At 40.6% G+C, this 22,813-nt stretch overlaps 1 protein-coding gene across 4 annotated transcripts in view; it reads left to right on the plus strand.

Moving 5' to 3' along the window:
* Positions 1-22,813, plus strand: part of RARB (retinoic acid receptor beta) — a 204,351-nt gene that overhangs the window by 154,059 nt on the left and 27,479 nt on the right. For all 4 annotated transcript variants that reach the window (XM_053935182.1, XM_053935177.1, XM_053935197.1 and 1 more), the window contains one exon: positions 3,941-4,082. In XM_053935182.1, coding sequence (XP_053791157.1) covers positions 3,941-4,082 — 142 coding nt within the window. The remainder of the gene's footprint in view (positions 1-3,940; positions 4,083-22,813) is intronic.

Genomic DNA, 22,813 nt, shown 5'->3' on the forward strand with positions numbered 1-22,813 from the left:
GGCCTGGGAGGAATGTAGCATGATACACAGAAAAGATGAGATTAAAAATTGAAGTGTTAGTCCAAAATGTTCTCTGTAAAGGATGCTGATAAAAGCAGCTCAGAAAAACAGAATTAATTCAAAACTGTGATTTCCACAAAGCTTTGTCTTCTCTAAAATAAAAACACAAGATCCATGTTCCCTTCAAAAATTGTGGATAAAAGGAATATCAGAGAAAATCACTCTTCCTGATAGGCCTTCAGTAGTTTCCTGTCCTTTAAATTCAAGTACTTTGTAGGTGCTATCAAAAACAATTATGTATGACAGTAATGCTTTATGTCTCCTAGAAAGGGATTTTTTAAATATTCGTAAGGCTTTTTAAATTACAGAGAAAAAATAATTTGTGATTGTTTTTGGCACTGGAGTGTCTCATCTCCCATCACAGGGTGTTAATTTGGATGGAATGCTAAAATATTTGCATAAAAAATGGCTCATGTAAATATTCAGCCAAACAGATTCATTTTGAGGTGACTGTATTATAGTTGATAGTATATTGTTTTCCAAGAGCCAATAGGCACTACAAGTTGATTAATTTATAAGCAGTGGTGGTTTTCAGTCTCTGAAGTTTCTGACAACTTCTTAACATCAGGTCACATTTGGATTTTCTTGCTTTTTGAAAAAACTGTTGGGGTTGTGAGATCAAACGGAAGCCATTTGATAGAAAGCACTTCGAGGAAAACTTAAGCTTGCTTCTGACTTCAGTATTTTTAATGAAAAGGCCACGGTTATTATACCTGTGCTATTTGGAACCCAGCCTTGAAAGGGTTTAAATGTGCTATTCTGTTTAACTGGGCAGCAAGCACCGGCTCTGCCATCTCCATGCCCTGCACAGTTTTCTTTCGCTGCAGAGCTGCAGTTGGGGTCCAAACCCCTGCAGAGGGAAAGACAAGACACTGTTTTTTCAGCCCAGATTCAGGAAGTATCTCTGAGCATGACCCCGCCTGCAGTGCCATCCATAACTTGTGGCTGCACCACACCAGGTTTCTGGAGGTGGGTGGGGAAACTGAGCCCGCAGCGCCCAGCAAATGATGCTCCTCACCCACCAGTGCCTGAACTCCTGTCCCAGCTTGGTTTGGGGTTTGTGTGCAAAGATAATTACAATCTTAGTGCCTGTCCAGAGGAAAATTTTAAAATCTAATCTTTTTGATGATGTATTGCTGAGCTTTTAAAATGAGTTTGTCACAAATGTTACAAGGAATGGTATCCCAATGCTGACTTGGAGAAGAATACTTGTGAGTGGGCACTAATGCATTGTTGAGAACCATGTCCTTAGCTTTGACCAGGACCACATTACACCTTTTTTTCACCTGAATATTTTGTGTAAACAAGTTCATTTTTATTTATATTCCATGAGTAAATCCAGGAAGAAAATCAAATACAGCTGTTAAAAAGTAATTTGTGAAACAGCAGTCAAAGCTTCCAGAATTAGTATCCTCCTCTATATCTTTCAGTCTGTTGAGGACATTGCCTGGGGAGGTTAGGCTGATGAGGAAACTGTCTTCATTTCTACCTGGAGATCTGTTTTTTCCAAATTTGTTCTTCTTAACCCTTTTTTATTAGTAATGAGCTCATGAATGCTTTATACTTGCTGTCTGCAGATGGATCACATTTTTCAGCTGCACTGTGTGGTCAAGTTTGTCTGGTAAGGACTTAGGCAGCCTCCTCTGCTTTCCTTCCTGACGGGCTGTAATTAAACCCTGGCTTATAAGGATGCACACCCTGCAGCTATGTATCAGAGGTATCAGAGCAACCGATCAGTAGGTGCAATTAGCTACTGGTTATATTTTGGTAAAGTACAGATGTATTTGGAGAAGACCGTCTCTTTTTTCCCAGTATTGGGTGACTTATTCATTTGGGTCATTTTGTTTCTTGCCCTATCAGGCTGGTGGTAGGAGAGTAATGCCATTGGTGGCTGTGGGTGCTAAATCACCTGCAGCAGCACTGGATCAGGCTGGCGTGGCTGCCATAGAAGTTAGCAGTTTTGGCTTGTCCTGCATCTTTACAGCTAGAAAGTGATGACCAAATAAGGTTTAGAGAGACAGCACAGCTCACATTTTCTGCCTGTTGAATTAAACCAAAATAAATGCCATAGATGCCTCACTGTTGTTGTTAGCCATATCAGCAATTATCCCAGAACAGGCCTCACAGGGGAATATCAAAGCAAGAAAGGAGAAATATTGCCATCAATTTTCTTTTTGGCAAGTAAACAAATGTACATACACTTGCCATACTTGCCATTGCAACAATTCAAGCAGTGGTAATGATCAGAAATGTAGAATATAAAATATCTGTGTTTATTGATAACTTGAAAGGTTTTAATTATCCAAATAAATAGCTTTAAATTCTTCTTCTGGGTCTAGTAGCTTAAAGAAGGGATGTGGAGAGTTTTTATTTACCACTTCAATGGTAGTAATAAATATCTCCTAAATCAGAGGAGCTAACCTCAGGATGAGGCTTGCCTGTACAAGAGCTGCAGAAAACGTTTGCCAGGAGTTATGTGATTAAGGAGTAATATTTCAGTTCTGAGTGAATCTGAGGTATTTTCATAACATTAACATCTATAGCATGTTGGTTGTGCAAGGAATTTATGACCAGCCCTTACTGCCTGCCCTACCACTCCCTGATCATATAGCCAGAAAGTCTCTCAGTCAGCTCTGAACGATGGGAGTTTTGTCTTTTGAACTGCACACGTATCTCAGCGCTTCGAGGAGAGCCAGTTTTATAGCTTACCGTGATTGCATCTTTAGACAAATGCATTGTGGGCACAGAGCTATCGTCTGCGGCATCAAGTTTACAGCTTCCCTGTAGGGTGTAAACATGTGGCTGGTTGAAGAGTTTTAACCTCTCAAGCCCTCCAACAAATATTACATTGCTAACTATTCTTCTGTAATGTTGTGATGTTGACTGAAATTTGACCCTGGTGCTTGCTGAAACCATTTTCAAAATCTGAGTGAGAAGGTTAAATAGTGCTGTCAAATTTCCAAATGTCTGTTGCAGAAATACTTTTCCTGAATATCTGTGGGTTGAGCTCTAAAATGCTTAAAGTAATCCTCTTTTTCTTTTCTTCATTATTATATGATATTATCTAAAGCTTGGGGTTTAGTGAAATTGACTTGGGTTTTGCCTTTTTTCTGTGCCTAACCTTACCATTTATGGCTATTTTTCTCTTTTTTACTTGTTGAAGGAGGAGTTCAGTCAAATGGTGTTCCTTAAGTACAAACCAGACCTCTAGGTTTCTTTAATTTCTGGTCAAGATCATTGTAATTACTTGATTATTTTCACAGCTGTATCTGAGTAAGAAAAAAAGTGCTGTAATTGGCAACTTTTACAAGTTCACAACTCAATAACCTGATACTGGAATTCTTCCACCTGCAGAAGCCTCTTTAATTGCTGTAGGAGTTTCAGCAGTCAAGAGACCTGGGTTTCAAATTATTTCTCTTTTGAGGTGCAGCCTTCAAACTAGAGAGTCTCTGCAGTAACAAAAATAGATGGGACCTCCAGGCTGAGTGAGTCTGTTATTGGATGAGTGTCTGACTTCCAAGTGAAGATCTGTTAGGAAGGATGTTGTTTACCCAACTCATTACTTACATGCATAAGCTCAAACAATTTTTAGTTGAGCTTTTTTGTAAAATCTAGGACTTCATTTCCTGAATGCTCTTACTAGTTCTAGCTTTGTTTATCTTGGCCTTAGGTTGCATTAGATAATTAGTTTTTATTTAGGAGATGAGTCTTATGTTGCAACAAACAGTACTAAATTATAGTAAGAATGAGTCTTTAAAGATGCCATACTCCAGCCATAACTTTGAATTAGTTTTGTTATTTTAAAGCAACATTTGTGCCTGTCTCTGTGGTTTATGGAAAGCTCAGAAGCTTATTTGTTTTCTTTTTTTCTTGATTCCAGGGCTTTTTCCGCAGGAGTATCCAGAAGAACATGGTTTACACATGTCACAGAGATAAAAACTGTGTTATCAATAAAGTTACCAGAAATCGCTGCCAGTACTGCAGACTACAGAAGTGCTTTGAAGTGGGAATGTCCAAAGAATGTAAGTTGTCTCAGAAAAAAATTTATTGTTTGTCATAACCTACATATATGTGGCAGTCCTAAGGGAAAAAAATTATTTTGCAGTTATGTGATTGAAGCCAGTATCTGCATTCATATGGAGGGAAAGGAGTATGAATTTGGTACACAACTTTAGACCTGTATTTACAGACTTCTGAGTCCTTAACACTGCAGCCTAAAAGTTGTGTGTTCTTACTGCCTGGACCCTCTCTGAAAGGTGAAACGAGCTGGAAAATGCTCTTCTCTAAACATGCAAAGCCAATAAATCTGACTATGCAAAGCACACTAAAACCCCAAAGGATTTTCCTCTCCCTTCTTTTCTAGAAATCTCTGGTTTGCCCTTTAAATTAGCATTTAAAATATTTATATAGAAATATGTGATATTCTCTTTTTACAGTTTATTGATATCTCCATCAAGACTGAAAATATAGCTAAAAAGGCCTTTTTCATATCCCATGGGGTAATGCTTCTAAAACTTTCTAATTTTTGTTTTGATTGACTGCAGTAGCAAAAAAAGTCTCTGGTGTAGTGATCTGTTCGATTGTTGAGGGTTTTTACCTCAATCAGTGATGTCCCTGGTGTCAGTAGGTCAGTTCCAGTAATAACCACTACAGAAATTTGCAGTGTGTACATAAGAGATGAAGGAATATTGCCCAACCAGTTCTTAATTTTAATTCACCCACAAGAGTTTTTTGGAGAGAATTTAAGATCCTAGGAAAAGAAAAATTGATGATGATGAAGCATTTATGTCTGAAATGCGATTTAAATCAGTTCTCATCTTCAGCATTTTACATCTTTGAATTGTGTGGGGCATCCAAGTTCCTTTCTCTGTACTTGGTCAGGAGCTAGAGGTCCTAAAGTTACATTTGTCCCTCCTCACTGTATCCCATTTCTCTCTCCCACCCTCTCTTTCCTCTCAGAGAAGGAGTGTTGAGAAGTGGAGAAAGAACCAGATACAACCTTTGGACCATTGTGCTGTGTTTCCAGCTTCTTTCATGGAAAAGTGACATTGTGGTTATTGGAAAGTTTCAATCTGCTGAGGGAGGTCTTAGGATTTCCATTAATTCACTGTCTGTGTTGGGTTTTCTAGTTTTCTTGTGTGCCTGAAGTGCACTTATCTATACTTAGGTGTAGATCTGTTGGAGTGGAGACGACAATGGGAGTAAAGGAGAAGGTAGGCTAAATGCAAAGATAGAAGGTTGAATGAGGAGATTTTATTGATAGCTATTTCACTGCATATGAAGTGCACATGAAGTTTTTTTTCTTTTATAAAAACAGTGTGATGTAGTTTGGAAGAGAAGAAAAAGCACTTTTCTCACCTGAGGGCTTGTTGGTCTTGAGTTCCTAAGGACTTTCCTGCTGATGTGAAACAGTAATCTTATTAAATGCTGTAACGTCACATCGGAGTAGGTTTTGGAAGTATCAGCAGTATTTCTGACATGTTAACCAAAGTTACTTTGGATAAACTATAAAGACTTACTGCCTTTTAGGTGAAGAATTGTTTTTTCCCATAGGGTAGCTGGAGCTTTGCCAGCAGAAACTAAGGTTTTGCTCTGCCTGTTTCCTGGGGTGAACTAAGTGAAATTGCCCTTTGGCAGTTGCCTTTATCTCAAAATTCTACAGACACTGAAAGGGGGATAACAGGTTGGAGGAGGAACAGAGGATCCTGGAGAGAAGTGAGGGATGTCCTCTGGCTGCATTTCTGTAGAAGGCATTTGCAAGGGAACAGAGAAAATATTTTAAATGTCATCAGTTTGAATGCAGTGTGTCTTGTCTTCTGGGTTTAAGAACGAAGTCTGAAGTGATTCTGTGTTATCCCTTCATAAACAGGAGCTTTTAATCTCTTAAGAGATTTGAGAAACTATTTTCTTATCTGACCTTCTTTCATACATATCTCTGGGTTTTAATTCCATTTCTTTAGAAGTTTATGTAAACAAAGGCACATCTGTCATTCAGCTTTTTCTTACCAGATAGAGGTTTTTCTTTTTCCCCCAGTGCATTATTCACATTTTATTTTTTTGTCTTCTTACAGTTCTGTTATCTTGTAATGTGAAAGCCATGAACAAAGGACAGAAAAAAGTATCAGAGAAATCTCACAGGGAAACAAGCCTACAAAGCTCAAACCAATCCCAACTGGGAAAATGATCATGATGGCACCTGCAAATAGGAACCCCAGCTCCTGTTCCCAGGAGCTAAGGAGGAGTAGATGCTGATTTTCAGTATACAGAGTAATCTGTGCTTAAAAGCTGCAGTCCTGTGTTTATTTGTTCTGTCTTTAAAAGGCATGCAAAAGTACCTGCATATGCAACTCCCTTTGAGCTTAATGAGTGTTCCTCACAAACATCAGAGGAGAGATGGGAACTGGGTGCATAGCCAGTGTGATAAGTAAGGGTTTAAGAATGGGGGTACAGTGTTTGAATGAGAAGAGATACTGAGCATTTCTTGTATGCTTTTATCTTGTTTCAGAGAATGAAGTGAGATGATAAAGGAATGCACCAAATTTGCATTTCTTTATAGGTTGTTTTGTTTGGGGGGGGAAGCAATCTTCGACCCCATTTTTCTCCCCAAATCTGATCAAGAGAGGTCAATAACTACCTCCAGGGCAGGAGTGGAGCTATTTGCCTTGTGATAATATCTGCAAGACCTGCTGAAACTGGATCCCACTACTGTAGGGACCATCTTTCATTGTGTAGTCCCTATTGCAAAAAGTTTGTGCTCCAGATAGGAAAGACAAAGAGTGTGAGGGGAAACGACTTAGTGACGACTGCTTTATCATCCTACAACAGGACAAAACACAGCTTGAAATAAAACCCTGCCGTCTTTAATCAGATACTCTTCCTTCAGAAACTCCAGAGCTCTGTCCCTGAAACCTGAGCTGCAGCTTCTGGCTCAGGGCCTGGAGCCAGTCCCTCCACCAGCACCGCATCAGGTTTGGGCATTGTTATATGGCTGTCCCACCTTAGCTCCTGTAGGAGTGCTTAGGGCAGCGTAGGTGCAGCTGAGGCTCTGGATCCCACTCCAAACCACTTCTGTCCTTCATAGTCTCCCAGTGTCTTGGTGTTTTTAATCACCATGTAAAGACAAACGGTGATCACGCAAGATTCTTTTCTTGCTGCTGCTAAAGTGAGAAGGCTACTAAGGCTTACAGTGGCTCATTATGTGATGGAGAGCCTTAGGAAACTAACCTTTGCCCTTCTATTACATGATCTCTACACTGCTGTTGAAGCCCCATCCTCGGCGTGACCCCAGGTGCCAGCAGCTCGCTGTTGCCTGGATGCGGGCCCTGGGCGCTCAGGAGCTGCCGAGGGGTCACACGTACGGCATTGCCTCCTGCAATTAAGGGAGCACGCGGGAAGCTGGGCAAAACTCTCCCACAAGAATGGACTCTTTCAAGCAGGATGCTGCAACAGTCACTTTGTAAGGTGAAGCCTGCTCATAAAGAGAACCTAAATTGGATTTTTTGTAGGGTATAAGGGGGAAGAAAATGGAGCTCCTTTCTGCCACAGCTGCCCAGCTTAGCCCAGCAGCTCTTCCACTTCCATCCTTTTTCATAACCTGTGTAGGCTGCAGGGACTGTCACTGTACTTGATGATTTTTGGGTCCCCTCAGACACAACCCACGTACCAGGGTGTGATTCAGAGAAGCCCTCTTTATGCTGGCATAAATCTTGTCTGCAGTGAGCTCTAATAGAGTGAAATTATGTTTATAAAGGCACAGAATTGTTCCAGATTACTTCAGTGCACTGAAGCAATGTTCAGATTTTACAGATCTGCTTACAATTAACCTCTCTGGAGGGAGGGAGGGAAGGAGGAAGGGAGGGAATGCAGGGAAATTATCATGAAGAGGAGAGAATCTGGTTTCTGTGCTCTGTATTTGTTGGGGATTTTTTAACTTGTCCAGAAATGTGTGTTACTCTTTGTCACAGACTTGAGTCTTATAATATTTAAATGTTCATGCTTCTTGGAACATGTGGTTACATTCTGCTACTGAACAATAGAGTGAATGGATTTACTTATTTTCATTCTGGTTGAAATTGGCAAGCAAGAAACATCAACTTGAGGAACTGTCATGTTTGTATTTTTTATTTCTCTTTAATTTTTTCAGTCTCCTTAATGAAGCATGATTCCATCTGCAGTGAGTGGCTAAGTGGATGGCTAGTCTGCATAGTTGCATTTGAGAAGTTCATGCAGATTTCACTGATGTAATTTTAAAGTGAATTAATTAGAATGCATGCAATCTTTATTTAGATGTTAGTCAGAACTGAACTGGGGTTGTTTTATTCTTTTTAGCCAGCAGGAAACTCTGGATTTAGGAATTGTTTCTTCTTTGCTACAGGCTAGATTTTTAACTGGATGCCTAAATACCACACAGTGGCTGGGGGCTTTTTCAAAAATTCCAGAGTAGTTGCCTTGCCTGTTAACTTGCTTTCTCAAGAGGCAGGAGCTAAATATCAGAGTAGAAATCACAAACCCCTGATTTCTGTTCTGGGACTAATTCCTCTCTCTAAACCCTACAAGCTGATTATTCTGTCTTTCCGATCTTGAGAAGTGAAAATTGTGTCTTTTCACTGGGGCTGGGAGACCTTGTATTTTAAGTGCTTTGAAAGTAGAAAGATGTAAACTGTGAAAATACCAATTAAATTAAGAATTGGAGAATATAGATAGTGGGTAAGCTATGCCCAAGCCATAGCGATCACATATTTTTAATTCTGTTTCTTAAGGACAGACTGTTTTGGAGATTTTTTTTTCAGCTGCCAATCAGATAGGAAATCTTGGATTTTTTTTTTTTTTTTTCAGGCTGAAATTTTTTTTTTTTTTCAGGCTGAAAACTTTTAAAAGTTAATGCCAAACTCTCAATATCACTGATGGGGAGATTGTTTTAAGATGACAGCAAAGCTAATGGGGAAGGGTCTTCCTGCAACAAAACCCACAGTGCTCTAGTGTCAGCCTGTGCTCTGCCAGTGATAATGCGCACTTTGTTATGCTGGGTGGCTGAAAATTATCTACATACAATTAAAATTCTCTTGTAGAGGGCTGGGTTCTACTTGTGCATTGTTTCCCATGGTTAAACAAACATTTCTTGCTTTTCACATCATTTTTTTTGCCTTCAAAGAAGCAGATCTGCTTTTCCTTTCTCCTTTTGGGGTCTGCCTCTTCTGTGTTTTAGCCTTTACCCCTGATTTTCCATAGCTTTCACTTGCCAGCTTTAATGTTTAAAGCAGCAACTTAGATTGAATGTTATTATCCATAATTTACTCTATGTTCTGTGAAGATGGTTATGTAATAGCAGTAATTGCATCAACTCACCTAATGAGCTTTCCCTCCAGTGCCATGTACAGCAGATTAATAGCCCATGAATTCATTTGCAGCTCGTTGTATTTCAGAAAAGTATTTCAGGCAGCAATTAATAAACTGCTAAAGAAAATAACATAAAAAATGATTTTTTTTATTATGTTAACTCTCCAGCTGAACAATTTATTGGCACCTTTCATGATGCGGCTAAGTAAATTCTCTCCTAATTCCTCAAGCAGAGTGTGATTAGTGAACCCTGCTCAGCTCAAGACTGTCTGGTAATTAGTCTGATCTTTATATCCTAAAATGTTAGGGAAAAGTAAGAATAGCGTCCTAATGTTCTCTTTTTCTTCTATTCTTTGCCTTTCAGGCATTATGCAAATAGCTGTAAGTTTAAACTGCAGCACACTAGTGCTGCAAATTTTTTTTCCTCCTTTCTTGCATAGGAACCCTATAATTGTGTAAGCTAAGAATTGAAGACCTCGGCCAATAAACAACCCCTGGCCCTGTTTCTGCCCTGTTTGTTGTGGGCTGCAGTGTCCCATACCTCCCAAGTGGTGGGACAGAGCCCGAAGCAGGGATCCGAGAAAGGTCATGGGGTGCTGCTGCCCTGAGGAAGGTAAACCAGGGGTCAAATGCCACTGGAGAGGGAGATGCCAGGAGAAAGGCATGGAGAGGAAACAGAGAACAGGGAAAGTCCTGTGTTTTGCAGTGTAAAAAAGAATGAGGTGATTGAACCCAACAGGAGAAGACCAGCAGCGAGATGTCACGGCTGCAACCACCTTTGCCAGGAAAGTGTCTGGGGAAAGGGGGAGAAACTGCTGCATGTGGCCAAACTTGCCAGGCTGATCTAGAATTACTATTCCCATGCTTTTTCTTTTAATTGGTGCTAGTGTTTGGGGATTTTTTAAAATTGAATCAAGTTTTTAATGTTTTACATAATTTCTGTTTCAAAAGAAACATTTACCTTCCTGCCACTACCATCCCTACTCTCCCAGTCGAAAAGAAGCGCTTAGCTTGTCTTCAGAAGTAGTAAAATATATATTTTAAAATATATTCCCTCATTTTGGGCTCTTGGGAACTGAGTAAGCATAAAGGGAATTCCTTCAATAAGCTCATACAGAGATTGATTACATGTCCTCAGCTGGAAGTTACATTAAGACTTATTCACTAAGGTATAGCTACCGTTGTGAACTTTTCAATGCTCTCTGCTGTCTCTATGACAACACAGATCCTGGCAGAAGTTACCAGGGCTCGTGTGCTCTCTGCAACCTTTGTCTGCATCCATCAATCCTAGTCCTCGGCGACTGTAAATGTGTGTCTTTCTTACATTTTTGCTTAACAAGGTGTTTTATTAAATTTGTGACACTTCTAAAGTTATTACACTAATCATTTGTACTGTCGTACGCAACCATGCTCTAAAAGAGATGTGCTTTATAAAAGGACTTTCTGAATGGCTCTCAGTCTTGTCCTGTGGAAGATATTCAGCTGAATGGCACAGAGTCCTTGTACAAGTAACTTTTCTTTCATTACAGGTGAAACTTAAGGTAACTAGAGCCTGGGAAAAGCACGATGCACATACAGTCAAATTTCTGCTTAGACCTGCAGGGCACTCCAGAGAAGTGCTTGCTACTGTTCAGTGCTCTAGCAAAGTCCTCAGTCCTTCCTGAACCCATCCTTATTTTAAAGGAGCCTATAGTGCGTCTGTTGGTGCTTGCAGCTCAGGTTTCTGTGGCAGTCCTGCCATGTGCCACCTTCTGAGGAGATACTTCTCTGGAGATTGGGCTCTTTTTTGAGAGCAGTTGGCATTGGCATATTTTCATATTTTTCATTTTACACTTTTGGAGTGTTTTAGGAATTATCAGATGCTTTCTTCTTCATCAGTTTCCCAGTAAAAGACATTTTGGGCAGATATCTCTTACAAAATCACTTCTCAACATAGATCTTGTTCCTTTTCTGGCCTTTTCCTGTTATTTCTCATCCCCTGCTTTGGTTTATAGCATTATTCCAAATTGTACATGTAAAGACATTGGCTCTATGCATTTGTGTTGCCATTGTAGGTCGCCTTTGCCTCTTCTTCAGTTTAGTATCCCAGCTGCTTTCATGGCAAGGAAAACCCTGGGTTATCCTTTCTGCCTTGTCCTGTGCCAGGCAATGCTGCTGTCAGAGCAGATGGGAAACCTGGAGGTAGCCAATCCCTACCCACTCCTTGCACTCCTAAGAATTATGCTGAGGCCACATTTGCTTTGTCATGCGGACATAACTGCTGAGACCCAATCCCATGACCTCAAAAGCTTTGTTTCAGAGCTTCCATTCTTCCTTTATGCACTCAATTCACTGCTTCGTATTCCTCATTCGAATCATTTTGTTGTTTGGGGATGTGGGGCATCTTTGCATCTCTCCTCCTAATTGCCATTGTGCCATGTGGCTTGTGCTTTCTACACTGGCCCTTGTGGTTTCTCTGGTATCTTTTTTCTCCCTTTAAATGCTTTTTTTTTTTTTTTTCCCCTAATTTTTTTATTTTGGGATGTTGAATCCAAAGGATGGAGAAATGTCAATGAGATAAATATCAGTCTGGGAACAAGCAAATTGCCAGTGTTCTGGGCCTTGAAGCTAAACATGGCTTATTTGGTTGTCAGGCCAACCTGAAAATGTTATCTGCAGTAGCCAAGGTTCATGAGAAATGCAGTAAATTGTTCCCAAGAGCTCTGGGAAGTCTGAACTGCAGCAACCCGAATGTTCCTGAAGGACTCTCTATCAAAGGAGAGGCTTATTTGGTCCTTCTCCTCAGAAGAAACAAATATGAGAGTGTGTATATCTTCCTGCTGGTTTATATCCACAAACTTTTGTTTTCCTGGTGATCACTTTACTGGAGATGGTCTCACATGGGGTAGGTGCCTCTGCAAAAGGCAAAGAAGCAAAGCTCTCGCTGGCCTCTCTGCGGAGAGCAGCTCCCGTGCCGATGGTGTGGAAGATGGAAAGCAGGCACTCAGAAAGCAGTAAGTGCTCAAAGACGCTTTAGGAAGACCTCTCCATAAGTAGATGAGGCCATGGATTTCCCTCTGCTGCTGTCAGGCCCTCACGGCTTGCTTTCATCTGCTGGATGAATTGTTAGAGCAGAGGGAGTTTTGCATTGCCGTGCCTGCGATAAGCCGGCTGACACGTTGCAGCTCCTCCTGCTGGGATGCTGGCCTTAGGACTGTGCTCTAAAAATAGCCTCGATTTGTTTTTAGTTTGACTTTGTATCACATGCTCATTTTAAAATACATCAGAACAGTTAATTTCCAGTTCTTCAGCGCTCATGTGGAAAGTGTAAAGGATTTTTTAAAGTAGATGGTGCACAAGGAGTAGAAATAGAACCCTTTCTACCCAAACTTAAATAACACTCAGCTGCCAACTCTATAAAAGGAAAAAGAAAGATCATAAGGTGTTAGAATTTTTAATGTCCTCTAGCCCAAAATGAACACAAATGGTTTTGCCCCATCTTATTTTACTCCAGTTCTTGTTTGCATGCTTGCCTGTTTCTGAAAGCTCTTAAATGTTTAAATCTAGGTCTCGTGAAAAGTCTGTCAATCAGACAACAGTTCTGAAACCTGACTTCTACAAGTTGTAGCTTAAAGCCCTACAGGCGGTGCCTGTGGCTGATCGGCATTTAATGAGCTGTGGGATCGTTTCTCAGTGCCATGCATCCATAACCAGTTGCTTGTTGTTGATATAAACAGATTTGGTAAGTAAATGTGAGGAAATTGTCTGACTTTGGAGACATTTACCTGAATTTCAGAGTTAAAGCTAAGTGGAATTCTTCCTTTCCCCTGGCTAAAAGTGCAACAGAAAGCAAACATGCTTTTAGTTGGATTACAGGCATGGTTAGTCATCTGACAGACAGTTTTAATGGAGTCAGAAAGACATGCTGGGGAAACATGCTGACCTACTTTTCTTTCTTTCTTTCTTTTTTCAAACTTTGAAGCAAGTGAAATGTTAATTTTAAAACTCTCCATAAAGTTAGACTTTGGTGAAGGAGCTCATTTTGTGATTTAATTTATTTACACTTCTGTTTAGGGTATGATAGATTGTTTTGATAACTGAATTTCATCAGGTTGTTTCTGTTTTTGTTAGGAAATTGGGTTACCTCTGAGAAATCCATGTTCTTCCCCCTCTGCAGGACAAAGCAATCAGCTTCAAGTTAATGAATGATTTAAGTCCAATCCTCTGAGGGAGGACTTTACAAACCATTGAAAATAACAGACTAACAAAATGTATTACATTTTTATCATTTTCAATGCATTACATTTTTAAACATTTGCTGTCTTTAAACTTGGGGGAAGAAGGATTACTGGCAGATAGTGCTGTGCATTTTGCACTTTAGCTTTTTTTTTTCCCCCTGTGTTAAGGAGGTTGGTGCTCCACCGTCAGTATTTTCTTGGAGGCAGAACTTGATGTATTTGAACCTGGGAAACTCTTTACTGTAAAATTTGAGAGCTTGGGGGAAAAAAGTGCCTTAAATTAAATAGGAAAACTTAGCAGTAAGAATGGATTAAAACATTGCAGAAATACTAAATTGAATGATACTGGGCGATAAAGGAAAGTGTTTTAGAAATGCTGTGGACCACCTCACTCCTTCAGCAGCAGGCACACACAGAAATTGTCAGATGGGTGAGGGGTGCCAGGTCCCTGGCAGAGGGCTGAGCTCCATTCACCTTGCAAGCGCTTTTGGTGAAGACGTCGCTGCGCGGTTGAAGGAGCAGGAGAGGACATCATTCCTTGACACACTGGTCAATCCAGGGACACTGTTTTCACCTGCTCTGTCTCCTCCTGTTTCCATCATTTAACAGGTTTTCTGCTGTCACTCAGCCCTGGTGCAATGGGTGCTGATGCAAATCCTTTGCTTCCTCCCATCTCTCCTTGTTCTTAACTCCCAACAAGCTGATTACAGTTTGCATCATGGAAATAGTAATACAATGGAAGAGAGGGAGAAAAAATGGAAATTTCCAGAAAGTCCTGAAGTTTATGGGGAGTGTTACATTTCACAGAATACACAAATTACATATACTCTTATGAAGTGCAGTAGTTTTATTTCTAGAGAAATAAAACTGTGTATTTCTAGAGAAAGTTCCAGTGGCAAAGATTGAGATCTGTTTTTTATAGTTCTTAAAATTAAGTGTAAGATGTTGGCTAATACATGACAGTTTTTTCTACATCTCAAGAAGGCTGGTAGTGGCATTGCACAGGTCTTAGCCATTTTGTAAGCTGGAGATACCAGTAGAGGAGGCATCAGCCCAAGAGGACAAATCAGCAGTAAGTGAATATCCTTATGCACTGAACGGCTGCACCTCACATGTTCAGCATCCCTCACTGCACCATAGCTGTGCTTCATGCAAGGACTACCTTTCCCATGTTTTTCTTGCCATAGCACTTCTAGGTGACCTGTGACATGGTATGTTTTGATTCTAGTGGAGATGCAACTGGGAAAAGACTCTCAAAAAAAGCAGTACATCTGAAATTCCATTCAAGAAGCTTTTTTTTTTTTTCTGCTACAGTAAAGTTGTTGATGCTGGAAGATGAAGCATTAGGTTTAGAGGAGCTTGACTTGCTCTCTGACAGTACTAGGCTGCCTCTTTTGGGCAGGGAGCTCTTGTGTTTCCAATTAGGAATCTTGTGAAGATTGGTGAAGAAGTCCAGAGCTCAGTGTGTGTTTGGTCTTGTAGTCCACATTGTACTGTGCTGCACCATCTGGTTATCCTATAAAGTAGCTCCAGGATCAAACCCAAGTGATCCAGATCCCTGGAACAAGTGACTGTTAGTTCATAAGAGCCTTTTGACAGCACTTTTTACAAGAAAGCTGTTTGACTTTCCCTTTCAGTAATTAGGAAGAGAAGCTCAGTGCATATTTTCCCCCCTGCCCCTTCTTTGGATGCCTTTTCAGGTGAACACTGCTATTAAATCAGAACATCCAGAAAAAAAATTTAAATGAAAAAGGGATGAAAATAATAAAAAAGACAATACATAAAAGCAAGAGGATAGATGTTACTAAGAAAAAGAAGCCCTATTATGTTCAAACCTCTCTCATAACACAGGGAAAAGTAAACAGGGCCAGAGGAGAATAAGCATAAATATTTTATTCCTTTATTTCTGTAGAAGGCTTAAATCCTATTTGTCCTCAAAAGAGAGTCAAAGCCTTTTCTTGGCAACTTTTGCTGTTGTTTTCTAAGTCAGCTACAGCTATTTCACATGGTTATTAGGAACATTATTCCTACTAGAATTTAGGCATTGTAAGGTGTGAACATACATAACCTGCAGAGACCTATCAGCTGCCACTCATAGGGTATGCAATATAAACCCATGAGGTTTGGAGTCTTCTTTCTTGGTTGGGTGAGTGAGGCAGGGAGGTAACCCTCTGGTAAAGGGACCTTGCACTAATGGAGGAGGAATATTTTAAAATATTCCCTAGAAACTAGGGTGTGGGAAAAATGAGGCAATTAAGAGGAATCACTAGATACCCTGTCTTAACAGTTTATTATATATATTTTTAATGAGTATTTAATCCCTAATGCTGTGTGATGGATTAGAAAAGAGGGGGACTCAGGCCTCTTTCTGTGCATAGTTTTATGTTTCCCCTTCATTGAACATTTTCTCTGGGCAAATTGTTTAACTTGAGCTGGTTGGAGGTGTTCCAGCACAACAGAGCTTTGCTGAAAATAACATTGGGTTGAATCCCAAAATGAAGAGTTGTCTATTGTGTTCAGATTTGCAGAATCTCAGGATGAGTTACAAGGGGGGCCAGGAAGGAGCCTTGTCTGTGTCTGTCCTCCATGTTGTACATCCCAGGCCCTGGGGGACTTGGCTGCACTGTGTCTACCATGCAGCCTGGTGCTCTGGGCAGCTCTGCAGCTGGATAGGCAGGTGGATGTTCACTGGCTTTTTTAGGAACTGAATAAACCTCTGCTTTTGGAAATATTGAGGTTTTAACCTGTGTTTCCCATGGGGGTTGTAACCCTAGAACAACATCCTGAGGACCTCATAGAAACCTTTCTGTTAGTGCATCTTTCATCTTGCACTTGCCACAGTCTTGGAGAAGACCATCCTAGCTGGACGCAGGCACCCAACCTGTGTGCAATGAGTTCAGGGCCCAATCCCACACTGGTGACAGACATGAAAGATTTGTCATCAGTGAGATACGATGGGGTTAGCAGCCACCTGTAATGCCAGATGATCCTTGCTGAGTAGTCACTTCTAGTGCCAACTGGGGACCACCACCCTCATTTAGTTAAGGACCAGCTGTGTGTTGAATTCAGTCTCCTTGCCCAGCCCTTGGCTTCCCTTTCAGATGTCATCTCATGTCCAAGTTGCATCCTTTGTTTTCATGGAGAAGTCTGGGAAAACTAGGTCAGTTTATCCAAGTAGAAATTATTATTTTATTGAGTTAACTCTGTGTTGACCTGCTGCCTGTTTGCCTTCTCAAAATGAAATCCCTTGTGTGCACTAAATCTTGCCCTGGAAGTTGCAGAACCCTCAGTAATCACTTTGATTTCAAATCAAAAATAAAAAGGCTGCTTTTCTTAATATCTTTATATTTCCTGGAAACAAGTGTCTGTCTGCTTTGCTTCATGTGTGATCACTACATCAGGCTGGCCTGGTGTGCTGTGAAAGCACTTAATGTAAAAAGGTTATGTGCTGGCTTTACTGGGGATATTTAAAAGATCTTATGGAGAAATCGGGATTTGATTCTGCTTGACCCTGACTGACAGAATTAAGCTCTTTAAGCCAGTTCTGTAGTTACTAACATGCCTTCTTTTTAAAATAATCTGGTCCACTTAATCCTGCTATTTCAGAACTTCAGTCCTAGACAACAAAGCTTTTTTTTCTTTCTTTTTTTTTTTTTTTTAATGAAAGAATATTTGGAATGTATTTTTAGAGAACTTCTTTGGCATTGTACATAAAAGATAAAATATATCAAAATAGACAGTCTGATAATTAGTTGCAGGCTTGTGGAGTGATTCATGTCATAATGTGAGTGCTGAAACAGCTGAGGTTGCTGCAGGTGTGTTAAGGGAATTCGACCCTGTAATGCTGTGATGCTTTTGCCTCTACATAAACAGGAGTACAGATGTCTGGAGAGCCTGCATTAATAGATGAGAATCAGTATTTTTGCATGTGAATTATGGATGGAGCAGTATTTATTAAAGGCAAAAACAAGGGCCTTTGTCTCCCAGGCACCTTTTGCTTTGAAGAGTTGCACTAAAGCCTGCTGCTGTCCCAGGAACAGAGATCCCAGAAGTGAGCTGGGGCTTCAGCTGCTGCCTGTTAAGCCTGGCTGGAGCTCAGGGCCGAGTTGTGCCATGCATGGGCAGAAAGGGATCCGAAGAAAAGCCTGGGAGGCAAAGACCTTTTAAGTGCCTCAGCTGGCGGGTGTAGTGCTTCGTGGTGGGCAGTGAGACGCTAAAGCTGAAAGTGAATAAACTTGTTTACCTGTGGCAGCAGCCAGCTTCAGCAGGGCTTTCCCGGAGACTGCTGGCTGGCTCGGCGTGGCTTTTCTGAAATCCTGAAATGGAAAGAAAAAGAAGTCCCCTGACCTCACTCCTTTCTCTCACTCCTTACAGTTGGTGAAAACAGGACTATGTAATCTTCAAAAAAAAAATGCCCCACCCCAACAACAAATCTGCAGATTGTTTATTCCAACTGCTCAGCTTTTGGGAAGGGAAAGGATGTAAACAACACACTAAAATGCAGTGAGATGCAACAGTATTGTTTGGGCATGTTATTTTCCCATTTGATTAAGCTTTTTTTTTGTAGCATCACGACAAAACAGCTTTAACAACACACACTGTTCTTTAAAAAAATCAAACCCATGTGCCGTCCAAGCCCCCTGGCCAGTGCAGATGTGTGCCCACCAGCTGTGTTGGACTGTGCATCAGTGTGAGGCTTAAACAGACAATTTTTTCTGGCTGATCTAGCAGTGCTTCTAGTCCACCTGGCTAAATGATACTGTTCTTCTCTTCTCCTGCTGCTTCAGCTAGCCAGGAGGGTAAGCTTCAGCAGGGCAGCTGAGTATGGTGCACACTCTGTTCCCCCTGCCCTCCACTTTGGGTCCCAATCCTGGCACCTGGGGAGCTGGAAATAACCCCCCAACTGCAATTCTATTTTATTTTGTTTTAGCAGTAGGAATATGAACAAGCTTTTGCATTTAAGAAGGAATGTGTGTAAGTTCGTAATGGTGTGTTTTTCCACATTTGCTTTGGAGGAATAGGTAAATAGGTTCTGAGCTATTTCTTTGCTTTTATTGTCCCTGGCCTAGTGGGAGGCCAAGGCTGCAAGCTGCCGAGGCTGTAACACAGACAAGCACTGCGATTCAAGAGTGCAGCTCCCTTTCTTCAAACATGCCGGGAACAACTGTTCCTGCGCCTTCATGAGCTCAATTTACGGTTGCGGGAGGCGATGTGTTCCCTGCGCCTGATGAAGCACCCGCGCACGCAAAGCCTCTTCAGACGTGTTGTCAGTTGGCAGCTCTCTCGCTAGATGCACCTTTACACAATTGCACAAGCCACCAGGAGGTACAAATGTGAAATTCAGCCTTGGGGGCAAAACAAAGAAATGAAACTTAGGTATGAAAGCGGTGTTATCCATCTGCAGATACAGATATTAGACCTGATCTCCCACCATGTTACTGTAGCTTTACACTAATAGGACTCTGCTGCAATCGGTGGAGTAGCACCACTGCAAGACAAAAACAGCAGTGGGGATAAGTTGGGGCTGTTATTTTTAAATCTGGTAAATAATGTAGGGAGTGAACCCTGTTTGGGGAAAGCCAGACTGTGTTCACCGTGTGAAACCACCTATAACAAAAGGGAGAAATGCAGTGACACACTAGCTTGGTATTGCTCCTGAACTTCTGCTCTTACTTCTGGGGAGCCATTGCCCTGAGTCCTGAGTGTCCATGTGCAAGCAAAGGGAAGGGGTCTTTCAGCTCACTTCCTTTTTTTGGTGGCCTTTCCATTTGCTTCCTGTAAAGTCGGTTTTATCATGCATGACCAGAATTTTTCCTGTAGCTTGGACTCATTCATTACATTGAATAAAAGTGCTTATTATGGAAAGTTATTTTGGGGAAGAAGTCTGTTGATGGTATTGTCAGGAAAGAGGCTGCAATTTGTCATGGTAGGTAGCTTGCTAGTTAAGTAAAAAGTAAGCCATGCTCTTTTCCTCAGCGTATGTTAGGATAAGAAATAAAATAGCTGTGGCAGGTTGAAGTGTGAAGTGTTACAGGCAGGCAGTGGGCAGTGGTAGTGTGCAGTGTCTGGTCTTAACTTACAGCCATGCACTTCCTTGGCCATCAATGGTTCTGGAAAAAGCCCAGCAAATTGAAATGAGGACTTTGGATAACCCCAGCATCTCCCAGTTACTACCATGACTGTCTCCTAAGAGAAATTAATGTAATATCTGTAGATAAGTAGACTGATTTACCTTTTGATGACCCTGGAGAGAAAGGTCAGATTCAGGATATTTTTGCTCATAATCGGTTATCCATAAAGAGTTAGCGTACCAGACTTCATGATTGTAGCTCAAAAGGGCAGTTGCTTTGAGAAGGTAACTTGAAAGGGCACCTCAACAGCTGAAATCAGATGAGACAGATTTAATGGCCTCTCAGTGATTTCTGACTGAAAGTTCAGAGTTTGAAATTTACGGATTTTTTCTTCACCCAGCCTGTGGTAAAAGAAATGCACTATAGCCTAATAGAAATTTATTTTCAGGCTGAGTATTTAGAAGAGTTTTTCAACTGCTGCATATACATTTGGTCACTTCGGCTGTAAGGAAGAGAAAGAATAATCACTTTGTGTTTGTGGTCTTGTGTATTTTTAGCTAATGTGTTAAGACACTGAAATTCCAGAAAAGCTGTCCTCCATTTCCCCAGAGTATTTTGGTTTAACCAGCTGCATGCAGAATTTTAACTAGACTGCCACAGAAGTTACTAGTAAATCCACTGGGATCTTAGCAGCCAAAACAGTAGATAGTAAGCACAACACTTTGCTTCCCTGAGGGTTTTAGTTTCATGGGGATTCTGCCACAGGCTAGCACTTCTCAGTGGGTTACCTGCAGAAGCCCTGTAAATTTAGGAAACCTCCCCAAATGGAGTGATTGATTCCCAAAGCTCCTTCCCATTCCTGCACTGTGCAGGGAAAGACTGGCAATACCCACTGAGTGATTCAACTGCTTGCAAACCTGTTGCAAGTGGCATGGTAGATCTTAATAAAAATCATAGGTTTTATGTTGAGGGCAAGAAAGTGACTGATTTCATGCAGAATACTGAGAGAGATGGGGCATGACTAGAGTGGAATGACATGTGTGTAGTTTAATTTAAGAGCTGCACAAGATGCAAAGGGACATTGCAAGACCTGCATGTGGAGATACTCCATTTCACATATGGGAATTTCTGGCTATATTAAGTAACTTGAGGTGATGTCTATGTGAAATACAGGTGGAAACATACCAGTGAATAAATTTTGTCCGAGTCAATGAGTATGGCTAGGCTATTTCCATTGCAGATATGTTGGTGAGTCTTCACAGGAAATATTAGTGATTTATTCTGCCTGCAATTGTTAATGCTAACAACCTTCCATAGCTCTTTAAGCATCAGCTGCTTAGAGCATGTGGATTATCCTATTTCACACTGGTAATTAGTTAATGATATTAAAGCACTTTGAAAATGGAAATCACAGGGCAAATGCTATTTAAACAGTTCATCATTTAATGTATAATCCCATCTCTCCACCTACTTTGATTGCAATATGTAGGGAGAGGGTAAGGGAGACCAAGGAGTCTGCTTTCAGTTCAACTCCTGGTACAGGTGCTGTGCCCTGTCTGTCCTGCCCTGACTCACCTGCTCCTCATCCTCTACCTGCCCACACCCATGTGCTGCAAAACATATTTTCTTCTGTTTTTTTTTTTTTTTTTTTTTTTCCCCATTTGTTTGCTGTCTTTCTGTTTTTGCAACTTCTTAGTTTCTCATTTGTTCTTAGGACCTGTTTGGGGAGTGTGGGGGGTATTCCATTTGTATTTCTGGAGTCCTAATTTTTATTCTTTGGGCAGTTGGTACTCTGTTTGGCATGTTCTGCAGAACTTGAATCACTCCTGCAATACTATAGTAAATATAAAGATAGGCATTAGTTGGTATACTCATACACTTGGAAACTGCTTATGGGATTTTGGTGGATTTTTTTTTTTTTTTTTTGAAAGGGGTGGTTTGTTTGGTTTTTGGGGTTTGTTTGGTTGGTTTGGGGTTCTTTTTTTGTCCTGTCATTCTGCAACATTCAAGACAAATGTGCCTGTACAACCATTTGGTTTCTTTCAGCAGTGGTTTTGGGTCTTGGATTGGCAGTTCTAGGTATCCCAAGTATGACAGCTGCTGATTTTTCTTCTGTATGTCTTAAAATTAAAAAAAATAATAAATTAACAGTATTTTTTTAAAGACAATAATATAAATAATAAGTTAAAATTAATAGGTAAAAGAATACCAAAGGCCTACCTTTGAGCTAGTTTCAAGGGGTATTTTTCTCAGCCTGTTGTTTTGCATTGGCTTTTCAGTTTTGGTCCTACATCTGATTTCAGATGGTATTGGGTTTTTTTAAAGGACTAGAAACTCCTTTTTTTGCTCATTCCACTTACTAATATTTCAGGGATGTGACAACAGCAGGTGCCAAATTTCACATCTAAAATGAAATTGTTCAGACTGATGAGAATCCTTGAAACCACAGGTGAAGTTTCAGGCCAGTTAAATAAAGCTGTAGAGCATCCATTTGTATCATTCATTCATATAATGAAACCTGTTCTTATAACTCAGCTCTGATATATTAACCCCGCAGTTATCCTCACACATAAATGGGAGATGTGTTGCTTTCGTCAGGATCTAACCATATAAATCCCCTGTGCATGAATGGAAAAATAGAGGCCCTTAGGCTATAGGTATCAAAGGTCTCCCCTATACTTACAATAGCCTAATAAGGTTATTTTGAAGGCATAGGTAATTACTCATGGGCTCCCTATAGCCAGTGATTCATTGTTCACTACTGCAACATTTCTAAATGAATTATGTTTTAAACAAGCAAATCCTTGGCCTTCTCTTTTATGGGAGGAAAAAGAAGATGGGAGAGACACAAAATTCCACCATTTTCTGTGTTAAGTACACTGCTTGCGAGTTAAAAGGTCCCTGGTATTTGTAGCAGTTTAAATGTACTGTCGTGCTTCTTGCTGTTTTGAATGCCTATTTCTGAATTTCACATTTTGATAAAAATATTATTGTTGTCATTAAATTGATATTTAGAAAAGACTGGATACAAGAGCTCAGTGCAATGAATAAAACAGTTGGAGTTAACTATCCCTGGGGATAGAATCAATCACTGTTGTAGAAGAGGGTGACATTTAAAAAAGAAACTCA

This window comes from Vidua chalybeata, chromosome 1 (assembly GCF_026979565.1).
Source record: "Vidua chalybeata isolate OUT-0048 chromosome 1, bVidCha1 merged haplotype, whole genome shotgun sequence".
NCBI classification, from domain to species: Eukaryota; Metazoa; Chordata; class Aves; order Passeriformes; family Viduidae; genus Vidua; species Vidua chalybeata.